Source organism: Callospermophilus lateralis, chromosome 6, assembly GCF_048772815.1.
Source record: "Callospermophilus lateralis isolate mCalLat2 chromosome 6, mCalLat2.hap1, whole genome shotgun sequence".
NCBI classification, from domain to species: Eukaryota; Metazoa; Chordata; class Mammalia; order Rodentia; family Sciuridae; genus Callospermophilus; species Callospermophilus lateralis.
This window is the reverse complement of record NC_135310.1, coordinates 55,756,794-55,771,729: the sequence shown is the minus strand read 5'-3', so window position 1 is coordinate 55,771,729 and position 14,936 is coordinate 55,756,794. Positions and strand designations below refer to the sequence as shown.

At 36.7% G+C, this 14,936-nt stretch overlaps 1 protein-coding gene across 1 annotated transcript in view; it reads right to left on the bottom strand.

Moving 5' to 3' along the window:
• The window catches only part of Ak9 (adenylate kinase 9), a 117,043-nt gene that overhangs the window by 19,802 nt on the left and 82,305 nt on the right, over nt 1-14,936 (bottom strand). Inside the window, exons 26-28 of the mRNA XM_076859460.2 lie at nt 10,388-10,512; nt 7,124-7,343; nt 5,391-5,456 (exon numbers count right to left, since the gene is read on the bottom strand). Of these exons, the coding sequence (XP_076715575.2) occupies nt 5,391-5,456; nt 7,124-7,343; nt 10,388-10,512 (411 nt within the window). The remainder of the gene's footprint in view (nt 1-5,390; nt 5,457-7,123; nt 7,344-10,387; nt 10,513-14,936) is intronic.

The following is a 14,936-nucleotide window of genomic DNA, read 5'->3' as shown; positions in this document are numbered from 1 at the left end:
GGATGGCGCCAGTGTGCTGGTACTTGAGCCGGATGGAGTTGGCCGGCGCATGGTAGAGGACGAGACTAGCCCACTGGAACTCTTTAAATGGTTAATATTCCTGGGTTATCTGTTAATTCTATGGCCTATTGGTTTTTTCTTTTTCTTTTTTTTGTCCTAGTTTTCCTTCTTCTTGATAACTTCCATCAAGAATATGGTGATTGGGGCTGGGGATGTGGCTCAAGCGGTAGCGCGCTCACCTGGCATGCGTGCCGCCTGGGTTCAATCCTCAGTACCACATACAAAGATGTTGTGTCCTACGAAAACTATAAAATAAATATTAAAAATTCTCTCTCTCTTAAAAAAAAAGAATATGGTGACCTTGGTTGATTATTTTTATGAAAAAAAGATTAAGTTGACCAATTAAGAGCAATTGTAGCTCTCTGTGAGCAAGGTTCTATAGCATCTGATGTCTTCTAGACATTTTATTTAATTCCTTTAGAAACTGTTTACATTTTTTTCCTTTGGGGTGGCCAATGTCACTATTACATGAGGGGCTGGTAGAGGTGACCTATAGTTTACTCCCTTAGAATCAAATTATATGCAAATAAGTTTTGGTTATGAGTCTCAGGCATGCAGGGTAAGGGCTTTACCACTAAGCTACATCTCAGCCCTATATGCTATTTCTTTTATTTGTCATATTGCTTTGGTTAGTACCTCTAGCATAATACACAATGCTAATTTTTTGAAAAAGCTAACATCCTAAAAATCTTCACAGCAGATGATCTGGAAGACACACAAGCTAATTCTTCCTAAAGAAAAAAGATTTCATTTTTCAAAAGGTGGCAATTTGATTTCCTGTGACACTGTCCCCCACCCCGATCCCTCCGCCTTTTTCCTAACATCTCTTAGTCATTATGATAGGAGACGTGTATTCTAAACTTCATGGTCTCAGAGAGCTGCCTCCATTATGAAGAAATAAATTCATTTAACCTTTAACACATAACCATAAACTGTGGACAAAACCGACTCTCTCTCTTTCTCACTCACTTTAATTCATTCAAATGTTCTGGAGAGTAATCAAAAGCAGATTTGGGAGAGTAGTCACAACAGGACAGAAGCACATGAACAAGGGTAACCCTTCTGATTTTGTACATTTACCAGAGGACAGTCTTAGAATTGTGGTGGTTCATATCGATAAAATTTTGATAGGAAGTTCATTATCTGACAAAGCAACTAGGGGAAGCTGTTACAACCAGGCCCATTGCAGAATGAGGGTAAATCCTGGAGATGAGAGAGCCAGAGAGGGGGTGCTATTTTAAATTCAATGTGTAAATATTGTTTGAGCCTCAGGTTGAGCCGTGAACCATGCATCTATTCACAGCTCAGGAACTGTAAAAACTGAGCTGCCACCCATCGCAGGCACAGCAGTTTACATGTTTAATCTTATCAAGTTATTTTCCTGCTAAAACAAAAGTATCCAGTTGTCTTTAGAGGCAAATAACTAAATCCAGAATCTCCACATATAATATTTACAATTGTGTAATATAATCTAAGATTTCTCAAAATAGGAAGGGTCACAAAAGTGTGACACATTCTCATGAATAAAGATAATAACCAAATATCCAGTCCAGGTGTTAGAATTACCTAATAAGAACTTTAAAGCAGTTATTATCATTATAATCAATGAGTAGAAGTAAACGATTATTGTAATAATTAAAAGATTAGAAATCTCAGGAAGGAAATAGGAACTATAAAAATAAACAGGTCCTGATCCTGATCCCCAATACTGAAACCAAAAATAAACAAAGAAAACAGAGGGGATAAACTGAAAACAAGATGCACAGTCTCAGAGAAACACAGGACTAGATTTGGGGTGAAGTGTGTGACAACTTCCTGTCAGTAGGGAAGGTAGGGGGAGGCTGATTCTGCAGGCAGTGGGACGGGAGAGTGGTGGTGACTACAGCCAGAATGCTTGTTATTAGAATGAAGAGAGGTAGAGGCAGACATGAAGTCAGAGAAGTAAAACAAACAAGTTCACGGGCTTCCCTGGTACAGGAGTACATTATTTGGATCATCACATTCTCTTATAATTCCCTTAATATTTTTTTTCCAATATTTTTTTTAACTTGACTTGGTTTCTCCTTTGATTAGTTTTTCATCTAGTGTAATACCTCCCTTTGCTGATTTTCATTGTTGTTTTTCAATTCCTCTTCATGGAATATTTTGCCGAGGATGTTCTATAGTGCAGGCTTTTGAGTTGTAAATTCTTTTAACTTTTGTTTATCATGGAAGGTTTTTATTTCATCATCAAATCTAAAATTGAGAGAATGAAGCTGCCTCTAATTCTGGATTTTGAGGACTATTATGAACTATATGGTTTTCAATGTCTTGAATCACAATCTCCAACCTGTATATCCCCCTGCAAGCCTTGTTTGTTGATTCATTCTGAAGAGTCCTCCGAACTTTAGCCTTTGGGTCTAAACATACTGCCTCCTCCCTAGGAGGTATCAGAGATGGTCTGGGCCTGCTACTTGGTTCTGGACCTTGTTTCAAGCTCTTCTGGATCCTGACTTTGGCTTTCCCTCCATGCTTAGGATACGTATCTCTTTTAACTACTCACCCAGGTGGAGTCTCACAATTGTGCTTACTTGCTCCCTGGCTCTTATTCTTCCTGGCTTTCTCCTTCTGCTGGCTACTCAACGCCCGATAGAAGGGACCCAGGCATCAGAACCAGTGGACAGAAGAGAGCAGGGACTGAAGAGAGGAATAGGGAAGAAAAAGGCCAGGGCTTGGCTTACAGAACATTCTTTAGTCACATTCTGAGACTGAAGGTCCACGAGATGGCGATATTTTCCTATAAAATTAATGCCCGCAGTCACTTTGGGATGGTGATGTGGTTTCTCCCATTAAAAATGTTTTATGTGCTGCTCAAAAATCAGACATAAAGGCAAAGTTTTTAGCTTAGGGCAAGAGGACAAAACTGGGAAGGGCTTTACCTGCAGGTGATCCTCCAGTTAGCTTTAAAAAAAGGCAACTCATGGAACTGCATATTCTGCAGCTCAAATAGGAGACAGAGAGGTTAGAACCCCACCCCCCACCCCATCTCTGCTCAGGACAGCAAGCTCCAGAGTATATCTGGATTCAGGATGGGTGCAACTCTGGTGTCACATGAACCAATGTGACAGTCACACCAAGTGATCCCTCAAGTGCTGCATTTCACTCAATGTTTTGTTGTCTGAGGTAGTAGCAGGACATATCTTATGAAATTTTCATTAAAGGTATTGGAAAAAAATTGTCAGTACATAGTTTTCATCTTTAATAAAAAATATCAAGAGTTATATTCTAAAAGTTTGCTGTATAAATTAATCATGTGGGATACATGCCAATTTTACAATAGAATAAGCCTTAGAAGAGGTAACTTACAAAATCTTATTTAGTCTATAAAATAGAACATTGGATCTTTAAATGAAAAATTTAAAAAAACATACGATTCTAATGTTAAGTGGAAAAATCATAAATTAAGAATGTGTCAATACCAAAAAAAAAAAAAAAAAGAATGTGTCAAATTTATCCTGCAAACTAATTCTTAAGAAAAAAGATTCAGGGGCTGGGGTTGTAGCTCAGTGGTAGAACACTTGCTTGGCAAGTGTGATGCATTGGGTTCGATACTCAGAACCACATATAAACAATTAAATTAAATAAAGGTCCATTGACAACAACAACAAAAAAAAAGATTTAACTAGAGTAGCAAAGAAGGAAAAATAAAGTATTATTAATTAGGGTGGCTGAAAATTATTAACTTTTCCCATTTTACAATGAAAACACTAGGCTTAAAGAGGTTAAGTAACTTGCTCAATGTTATACTGCTAGAACAAAACAACAACAAATTGAGAGCCTACAGGTCACTGCTGAAGAGCCAGCAATGAACAGTCAGTAGGTCCAGTTTAGGTCTGCTCAGCTCCAAAATCTGGCCTCTTTCAGTAATTCATTCTTGAGACTTTTAAAGTGATTCTTCGGGGGATCACTGGGATTCCCCAGGGCCTCATGTAGTTAACTGTTCTTGATTCCAGGTTAGGATGTCTGTCTTCTTTACTGTGAATGTTAACTTGACACCTTGGACTGAGCAGGCTTTCAGGATATGTTTGATGAGGGAATGAACACTGGAACAAGGCCAGAGATTTCTGTAAATTTTGTTCATGGCTTACTTGTCATAATCTGAAGCAATATTAGGCACAGAGCTCAATTAATATTTGTTAATGGAAGGAAGGACGGAAGGAAGGAAGGAAGGAAGGAAGGAAGGAAGGAAGGAAGGAAGGAAGGAAGGAAGGCCAAGGCAAATAATGAAGAGGAGGCTTCTTGTTCTTAGACTGTGCTTTCTCTCCCTCAGTCTAATGGTTTGGTATATATTCTCGGTTGTGAGCACTCTGTTTTGACAGAGCACTCTGTTTTGACACAGCCCACTGTGTGGGCTCCTCTTCTGCAGTTGTGTGTCCATGGCTACAGCGCGTTTTATCTTCAGTCCACTGTGTAGAAATCCAGCATATCCACACCAGGCCCATGTGTGGCTGTACTTGTAGTAAGTCACACTTTCTGTTATTCCTCTTTTCTCCTTCCCCTGTTCTGCTGAACATTTTTATGTAGGTGGAAATCAGATTATAGGAAGGTCAGTCTTGAGAAGATGTTATAAGGGTGTCTCAGACCAGAAGGAGAAGAAAGGCCGGCTCTCTCCTACCATTTGCCTGGGTCAGAGGCATGACTCGAAGCTGATTGTGTAAATATGACCCTCAGTTCTTTCATAAAATAGCTTGTTTCTAATTTCAGCTTCTCTTTGACTCCTGTATCCTTGAGTTGCTTGACTGTAGCAATCAGAACACTAAGTCAACTTGGGAATATCTGTTTTCTAAATAAAACAAATCCATGACCTTTAAGCTTTATCCTTTAAAAAAAACCCAGCAGATGGACAGAAAAAGATGTACTGAGCATCCTGCACAGGTGTCTGACTTTAGGGGTTCACAGGCTTACCCTCACTCCATTGTGAGCCTGAGATAATCAACATTTCAGTTCCAGCTCAACTCCACAGGCTCTGGGCAACCTCACTCCCAAACCCCAGCCTGTCTCCCTGTGGCATGGGTTGGAAATGTGAAATGTAAAAAGATGAAAAACCGAAAGAAGCATAGTTCAATGCTAACATTTAGAATTAGATAATTGAAGCTTTGTTAGAGGTTTGCTCTTAAGAAGTAATCATTTTTTCTCTGATTACAAATATAATAAAAGGTCATTGTAAATAGCTACCAGAAGAAGGAGGAGGAGAAAAAGAGGAGGAGGAGGAGGAATAAAAATAAATAGAAACAAAGAGAACAAATGGAAAATAATAATGATGTGTAATTTTATCAACTTAATTTACTTACCTCTGCTTTTTTTCTTTTGTCTTTCTCTGCAATAAGCTCAGCCCTTCTTTTGGCAATATTGTCATCCTATTAAAGAAATATTTAAAAATTTTAATAGAAAAATGATAATATCTTTAATTATTAAAATTTTTTTCCAAGATGGAGATAATATTAAGGTGGAAAGATGGGGAATTTTCCAGGAAAGCATGCAGTGCTGCTAATTGTGCTGTTTCCATGTTTCTGGGCCCCTTGACCAGCTATTTTCCTCCAGAGGGAGACAGTACTTAGGGTCAGTCACTCTGTCCTCAAATTTAATAACTCCTTTTCAAAATTTATTATGCATTTTTTTGGTGACAGCGAATTTTGTACATGGAAAAATAGGCATATTCTTATAGGCAATTTGTTGAAAATGTTTGGTCATTATTTATCTTACTATAAAATATGATGTCCTAAAAGAAACCCTAAAAATACATTTGTATGTGTGAGGAAAGCATTTGTATTCTGGAGATGGCCACAGGAGTTTTCTAGGGCCCTCTAAATCTAATGCAATGGGTTCTCTCACACATTCCCAAGGTTTACATGAAATCAATTTCCCTCGGGTTTTGGGGCTAGTTGGCTTAGGACTCTTTACATGTTCTGAATCTAATTTTCCTCTACTCCCTTCTCTAAAATAAGCACTCAGTGATGTTTCACTAATCATTATAAGGCTGCCAGTGGCCACTACAGTATATACTCTCATTTTTCTGCTCTAAATCCATCAACACAGTATTATCTGACTGTAAGGTGAGTTAACAGAAATCCAGAGGGTTTAACTTGTGTAATTTCACCAAAGAATGTGTTAGGATGGTTTAAGATACTTCCAGATGAGGAATGGAGGAGCATATGGCGGGGATAGCTGCTGAAGAGAAGGATCTGCATTTGTTCCAGCTGAGAAAAAAACAAGGACAAGGGCAAGAAGAAGAGGGGAAGTTCAGGCCCTGAGAGAATGACTTGGTCAAAATAGAGTTTTAGGAAAATTAGTCTGGAAGTTTCTGGAATGATGGCCTTATGGGTGCAGAGATGAAATCAGAAAAGAACGCTAGTGTAAACCAGGAAGGATCTGAACCAGGGTAGCGTTGGGGGAGTGAAAAGGAAGGAGCAAATGCAGGAGGTTATGAACTAGCTCCTGAAATCGGCTTTCTTGCCTGAGTCCCTAAAGTTCTCAGAGCATGTGATGTCTAGGTTGCTTCTGAATCTGGAAGAGGGAAACCAGAAGGAGAAACAATTCCATTCCTACGTGTTTTGTAATCACTTCTTTGTCAATGATTTTACCTTGTTTTGCCTTGGAGAGAGAAAAGCATTAAAGTGTTAAATATAAAAAGTGCCTTGACCTGCAGCTCAGGAGGCTGAGACAGGAGGGTCGCAAGTTCAAAGCCAAACCCCAGCAATGGTGAGGTGCTAAGCAACTCAGTGAGACCCTGTCTCTAAATAAAATACGAAAATGGGCTGTGGATATGGCTCAGTGGTCAAGTGCCTCTGAGTTCAATCTCCAGTACCACCCCCACCCAAAAAAAAGCCTTGAATAATTCTTAATTCTTATTATAAACAATCGTAATTTTTAATGAAAGTGTTTTCATGCTTACTATGATATTAAAATTTTAAAAAACTACATTTTTATGAAGACCACTTTATAATTTACATAGATGCTCAATATTTTATAAGATATTATTCTATTTTATAAAATTTATTCCTATGCATTTGTACTGGATACATACTCTGATTTTTGTCTTCATGTCTTTGATGAGTTTTTTCCTTTCCAATTTCTTCTTTTGTTTCTGCTTCCACTTTTCGACTTTGGAGGGAAGGAGGCGATCAAAAATATCTTGATCATCAACTTGTATAAAAACAGCAGTATCTGGGAAAAATCCATGGTCCCCTAGAAACAAGGCCTCTTCAGGATACCGTGGGAAACCATCCAGTATAAAACCTGTGGAGCTAGGTGGAAATCTTCATACTTTACTTTATTGACTTAGAATATTATATTATAGATTTTAATATATATTATATATTGTCAATTTCTATACATTATAAACTTTAAAATATATTGATAAATCTCAACTTTATATCAGGTGCATAATAAATAGTTTAACAAATTTATCATATTGTCTTATTTCTTTTAATATTTCTACTTGTATACATGGTACTTCTTTAAAATATATAAAATTGTGTTAAAATAATAATATCTTCTGCTTATATTTATGATATAAAATTATATCCAATCAGTTTGCTGATGATTACTATTAATTAGAAGTTTACTAAAAGATGTAATAAAATCATAGGAAAAGATAAGTTCTCTTCCTGGGAGGAGTGCCCAGCCTGATAAATATGCCACCTTTATTATAGAAGGAGCATGCTTGGCTAGCTCACCATTGACGGAAATTCTCAACTCTGACAGTTTTTCTTCTTCTGATGAGACAGTTCAGACCTTCCTTCCTGAATGTCCTTGTCACTAATGATGATTATTGCTGTATTTATCCTGGCTTTTACGTGTAAGATGATTATATTCAAAAAGGGTCGTCAAATTTGTCCAATTATAATGAAACTTCAAGGATCATGGAAATTACTGGAATGTGAACACACTTTTCTTTAGGGAGTACTTATAAAACAATCAGGCTTTGAGAAATTGGCTTTTTTTTTAGTTGAGAAAGTCAATATTAGTCCTTTTGGAAGGGAGAATTTGCTTATCTTATTTATCTAAAATTTGTTTTAAGTATTTAAATTTAAATACATAAAGTTCTTAATATAACAGAACTTAATATAACAGAACTTTTAGGAATGATTGACAATTTAGCCTTCAAAGATGTTAATCCTAAGGGCTGGGGTTGTAGCTCAGTGGTAGGGCACTTGCCTAGCATGTATGAGGCACTGGGTTTGATCTTCAGCACCACATAAAAATAAAGGTATTGTGTCCATCTACAACTCAAAAAATATTTAAAAAGATGTTAATTCTAAAATGTTAATTTTCATTTTCTATTAAGTAGGCAACTTTGTACATATTGACCATAATATGTGTGTCCTTTTCTTCAGAGATGCCTCCAGTCTAGTCTCTTGTAGGAGAAACAATTCCATTCCTATGTGCTCTGTTATCACTTCTTTGTCAATGATTTTCAAGTCTTTGCCTCTACACCCCAACTGTCTTCTGAGTTTTGATTCAGATTTTTCTTAGAACTGCCTAGTTTCTTTATCCAAATGCCCTTCAGAAATGATGTATGATTTATACATAAAAAGTTATACTCACTATTACCCTTGCAAGCTACTTCTCCTCAGACACCAGTCCTCATGTGCCAAATGTAAGAGACATTTAGGTCTCTACCTCCTTCCTGCTCCTCACATATAACGGCCAAGTCCTCCTGGCTCACCTTCTCTGCATTCATATTGCCATTTCTGCTATTACTACTTAGTTAAGCCCTTAGTGTAGCTCTCCAGGACTAATGCAATAGCATTTCTACAATGTTTTATTTCCTGTTTATAAGAGCAACAAATTTTACTGTAGACAAGTTGGAAAAGAGAGGAAATCATGAGAAAAGGCAAAATTATCCATAATCCGTATCCCAGAGGTTACTGCCATTTTCTTTCTTTCCAGTTGGTTCCTCATGAGTCCATCTCTCTATCGAATTATATATACTTTTGCTTTCTTCTTCATCCTCATTGCCTCCTCTTCCTTCTTCTTCTTCCTCTTCCTTTTTATTTTTTTTTGGGGGGGACCAGGGATTGAACCCAGAGGTGCTTAACCACTAAGCCATATCCCCAGACCTTTTTCTATTATTTATTTTGAGACAGGGTCTTACTGAGTTGCACAGGGCCTCCCTAAGTTGCCGAGGCTGGTTTCAAACATGCCATCCTTCTGTTTCAGCCTTCTGAACCACTGGGATTATAGGTATGAGCCACCATGCCCAGCTGCATCTTCCTTTTAAACTTAACATTGTATGCTATTATAAAATTTCATTATAATATATTTTAATGGTTGTATAATACTCAGCTTTTTATTTAGGGTTCTATACTTTAAAAGTTTTATATTTTAAAAGTTTCAGTTTCTATCTCTATCTACATATACCCCTATATGTTGAGATAAATATTTTAATGTATTGTATGAGATCAGGAACTAAATAATGAAGAGCAACTCATGCTTATATGCCTGCAAATAACCTGCCTGTTTCCTATAACTATTCATCTAATTTAAGGAACAAGAAATTTGAAAAAAAATTGATGATTAATAATCCCACTCTCTCATTTCATTCAGGGACAAGGTGAAAGAGTGTTTAGAGACCTAAGAGGAACAATGGAGTTAACCAGTTATCTAATTTCTCCAAGATTCAGTTTTCTTATTTCCAAAATGAGATGATAAAAGTTTCTGTGCCTTAGAAGTATTGTAAGGATTAAGTAAATTAACTTGAATAAAATATAGTTGAATAGTCCCTGGGTACACAGTAAATTGCAAATATGCATATGTTATAATCAGTATTGTGAATGTCATTTCATTCCCTTCTGGTGGATATTAAGGCAAGAGATTCTGGTTTGGAAATTCAGATGAAGTTTTGAAGTCTGGCAACCTGGAGATCAGTTGTCCTGTCTGGCATTTGGTAAAGGGATAATGCTCTGGACAGTGGGGAAGAGGTCTTAACTGTAATTGTTAAAGGCCACAGGGAAAGAGGCCAGCATATCGCTGGGGTACATGGGCTTAGAAGATGGGTTCACAACTACAACTGTGCACTAGAATCATGTGGGCAGCACTTAAAACAATACCAAAGCCCAGGTCCCATTCTCATTCCCTGGCATTCTGATTTGAGTGTTTGAGGGGGGATCCTGGCATCATCATTTTTCAAAAATGCCACTGATGCTTTTCCCCAGGTGCAGCTCAAGTAAGAATTTACACCAATATAAGAGAGAAAATTCTCAAATTTCTGTTGTGCTACAATTTACCTTTAGAAATAAAGGAAGCAAAAATCAATAAATGCATAATTCTCTATATATTAAGTTACCGGAATGGTTCTTTAAACCACCATTCAGAAAGAATGACTTCGAGAATTTCAGGCGGCAATGGCTCACTTTCCACTAGACTTGATTTGATTATTTCTTCTTCTTCTGTAAGTTGTACTTCTGGAGGCTACAGAAAAAAATCAGAAAATAAAACAAGTTTTTAAAACTCTACATTCATGAATAATATTGTATCACATAATTGATTAGGATAAGACCTACTTTTTTCTCTGAGGTCTTTTATTATTATTTTGCTTATAAATATTTAAAATTTTGAGTTCTTTTCTTTTAAAAAATTTATTTATTTATTTTTATTTGTTCTAATTAGTTACACATAACAGTAGAATGTATTTTGACACATCATACATAAACAGAATATAACTTCTTATTCTTCTGGTTGTACATCATGTAGAATCACACTGGTCATCTAATCACATATTCACATAGGGTAATAATGTCGGATACATTCTACTATCATTCCTTTTTGCATACTTCCTCCTCTCCCTTTATTCCCCTCTGTCTAATCCAAAGTACCTCTACTCTTCCCTATCCCCTCCATTGTGAATTAGCATCTGCATATCTGAGAAAACATTGGGCCTTTGGTTTCTTGAGATTGGCTTATTTTGCTTAGCTTTAGGGGTTGTAGCTCAGTAGTAGAACGCTTGCTTAGAATGTGCAGGGCACTGAGTTTGATCCTTAGCACCACATAAAAATAAATAAATAAAGTTAAAAAGAAGATATGGTCTACTTCTAAGGATCCATGTGCCTCTAAGAAGAACGTGTATTTGCTCATTGATGGATGAAATATTCTATATCTGTCTGTTAAGTTATTGATTGCATTATTTAGTTCTATAGTTTCTTTGTTTAGTTTTTGTTTGAAGATCTATTCAATAGTGAGAGAGGTATGTGAAAGTCACCCAATATTGTTGTGTTGGGTGTATTTGTTTCTTAAAATTGAAAAGGGTTTGTTTGATGTACATAGATGCTCCATTGTTTGGGGCATAAATATTTATGAGTATTATGTCTTGCTGATTTATAGTTCCCTTAAGCAGTATGAAATGTCTTTCTTTGTCCCTTATGAATTACTTTATCTCAAATTCCACTTTATCTGACATGAGAATAGAAACCCCTGCTTGTTTATGTGATCCACTTGAGCGATATGTTTTTTCCGATCCTTTCACATTCAGTCTGTGGATATCTTTGCCTGTGATGTCTTTTGGAGACAGCATATTGTTGGGTCTTGTTTTTTAATCCAGTCTGCCAGTCTATGTCTTTTGATTGATGAGTTTGGGCTATTAACATTCAAGGTCATTATTGTGATATGATTTATATTCCTGGTCATTTTGGTTTATTTCTGGTTTTTAGTTTGACTTAGTTTCTCCTTTGATTGACTCTTCCTTTAGTGTAGTTCTTCCCTTTGCTGGTTTTCACTTTAAAATTTTTTTTTTCACTTTCTCCTCATGGAATATTTTGTTGAAAATGTTCAGGCAGTGCAGGCTTTCTAGTTGTTATTTCTTTCGACTTTTGTTTATCATGGAAGGTTTTTATTTCATCGTTAAATATAAAGCTTAATTTTGCTGGATTTAAAGTTCTTGGTTGGCATTCATTTTCTTTCAGAGCTTGATATATGTTGTTCCAGGACCTTTGAGGGTCTGGGTGGAGAAATCAGCTGAGATCCCAAGTGGTTTCCTCCTATATGTTATTTGACATTTTTATCTTGGAGTCTTTAAACTTCTATCCTTATTCTATATTTTAGCCATTTTCATTATAATGTGCCTTCATGTAGGTCTGTTATGATTTTGTACATTTGGGGGCCTGCGAGCCTCTTGTATTTGATTTTCCATTTTATTCTTCAGGTTTGGGAAATTTTCTGATATTTCATTGAAAAGATGTGATTCCTTTGGTTTATATCTCCATGCCTTCATCTATCCTGATAAATCTTAAATTTGGTCTTCTGATACTATCTCATAATTCTTGTAAGTTCTCTTCGTGGTTTCTTATCACCTTTTCTGTGTGGTTAACTTTATTTTCAAGAGAATATATTTTGTCTTCATTGCCTGAGGTTCTGTCTTCCAAATGGTCTAGTCTGTTTTTGCTACTTTCTATTGAATTTTTAATTTGGTTTATTGGTTACTTCATTTTGAAGATTTCTGCTTGACTTTTCAGAATCTCTATTTATTGAAATGATTTTAATAAAACCTCCTTAAATTTATCTCTGATTTCACTCCTTTCATCATCCTTTATGTCACAGATCAGTTTAACTATGTACATTCTGAACTCCTTTTCTGACATTTCCTCTATTGTGTTGTCAATGGATTCTATTATTGGAACATCTTGATATATTTGGGGCTCTTTGTTCCCTTGTTTTTTCTTCATGTTGTTTGTATGTGTTTTCATCTAGCAGTGTGGATCTGAGGCAGTACAGTTTCTACCCTGTGGACTTATGGTGTCCCTGAGGTTTCTGGTACTTTGCCTTTAAGGGGAAGACCAATATTAACAGCACCCCATGCAAACAATATACAGCCTTAAATCAATTAGCTTCTATTAAAATGTCTACAGTTTTTCCACAACAGACAGAAGAGATGTGTTCAATTATTGTCTACAATATAAATGTTAATTTGCAAAAGGGTTTATAATTTCAAATGGTGGACAGAGAGAACAGAAATGGTATAAAATGTGCTGTTTATGAGGAAGAAGGTGAGAAAATATAAGTAAAAAATTATAGGAAGAGTGAAATAGGTATTAATAAAGTTTGGATGTTAGCAGGAAAAAAGAGAGAAAGAGAATCCAGAAAAATAGATAGGTGAGAGAAAAAATATATATAAAGTAAATATATATATATATATATATATATATATATATATATATATATATGAAGAAAAAAAGTAAAAATATAAAGAATATACAACAAAACTGTAATATACATTCAGATATCCTAGTCCTCAATAAGCTGGTGCATGAAAAATACTTGGTTTCAAAAATGGTAGAGATGTAAGAGAGGAAAAAAATAAAAAAGGATATTAATGGAAAATTAAACAATTGTTTCTGTTGGAATTCAAAAGTTTCTCAGTTTCCCTTCTTAGCCGATAGGTGGGGTTGTCTGGAGGGTGGTTGTAGCTCTATCTCAGGATGGTAAGAAAAAAAACAATTTTATATACACACACACACACAATTGCAGATTTAAATTGGATGACTGCACCTCAGGAATCTCCTTTGGATTCCACTCGTGTGGTGTAGGGTCCTATTCTTAGCCCCTTACATTGCCTGTGGACCCCACAATTCCTGGTACTTGCTTGCAATGGGCTGGGTTGGGCGCTAGGGACAGTTTAGAAGATCGGGGATCAGGGAGCTGGAGGGCCCTGTTGGATGTCAGACTGTTGCTGGACCTGGTGGGATGAGGGGATTGGTGGATGCAAACTGTGGAGGGAGTTGGGGACCAGTGCTGGGATCTGGTGAGTGCTGGCCCGAGTGGGCCTGGGAACCTCGGGGGTGCCAGACCAGCTGGCTGTGCAGGACAAGAGCAAGTTGCCCTCATCCCCTCTTCCAACCTTCTGACCCATGGTAGCCAGCCCCATCAGTCCCTGAGCACTTAAGTCTTGGAGCTGGGGAGAGCCCTGCTCTCTCCAGCCTCTCTAACCTGTGTTCTCCATGGAGAAATGTTTCCAGTTTCTGAATTTTCACAGGATTGTTGGGCTCAGACATTTCCACACAGACCTAGCTGCAAACTCATGCATCTGGGTTTCAGTTTCTGTAGACTCTGCCATGCTGCAGCCCCAAGATGGCTCCTGGATTGCAGATAATTGATAAACTCCAAACTCCAGTGGAGAGGTGTTTTTTTTTTTTTTAAGGTTGTTGTTATTTATGTCTGATTAATGTCTGTGGTTTGGCTAGGGCAGACTGCCCTTCCTGTCTCAGATTTTTCACTCTAAGCCTCCGAGAGATGTGGTATTCCTGCTGTTAACTTCTGGGTAGCAGAGCTAAGACAAATGCTGTCTCACACTATTCTCAAATCTTTTTTCCTCTGCTCTTGAGCTCTTTTCTTTATGCTAATATTCAATGTGATTATAAGCAGTAAATAGCATCTACTAGAGCTAAGAGGAGTGACTAGTGATAATATGATTAATTTTCACATGGCTTCATGTTATAATTCATCACTTTTTCAAAAACCTTGTTCAGTTTTCCTCACAGGTCTATATAGCTTAACTGATTTTTTTTCCCATTTATCCTATAATCATACAATGTTATCTCTCACATCAAGATCCTGATTAGGAGATGTTCTCACCAGGCAGCCATCAGAAATATAATTTATAAAGGGGATTACAATATTATAATAACAAATAGAAAATATTGTGATAATGAACTCAAATCATCTCTTTCTGTAGTAAGATTATCATTAACTGGATAGTTCTTTCTAGAATGAAACTGCTTTTGTTATCCCAAATTCTAAAAATGAGTAAAGTATTGAGATAGGGATTTAGGATAAAAAGAAAGAAACACTGAATCATACAGGAAATACCCTCAAGCTATTGAGAGGTAGAAAGCACAGTTATAAAT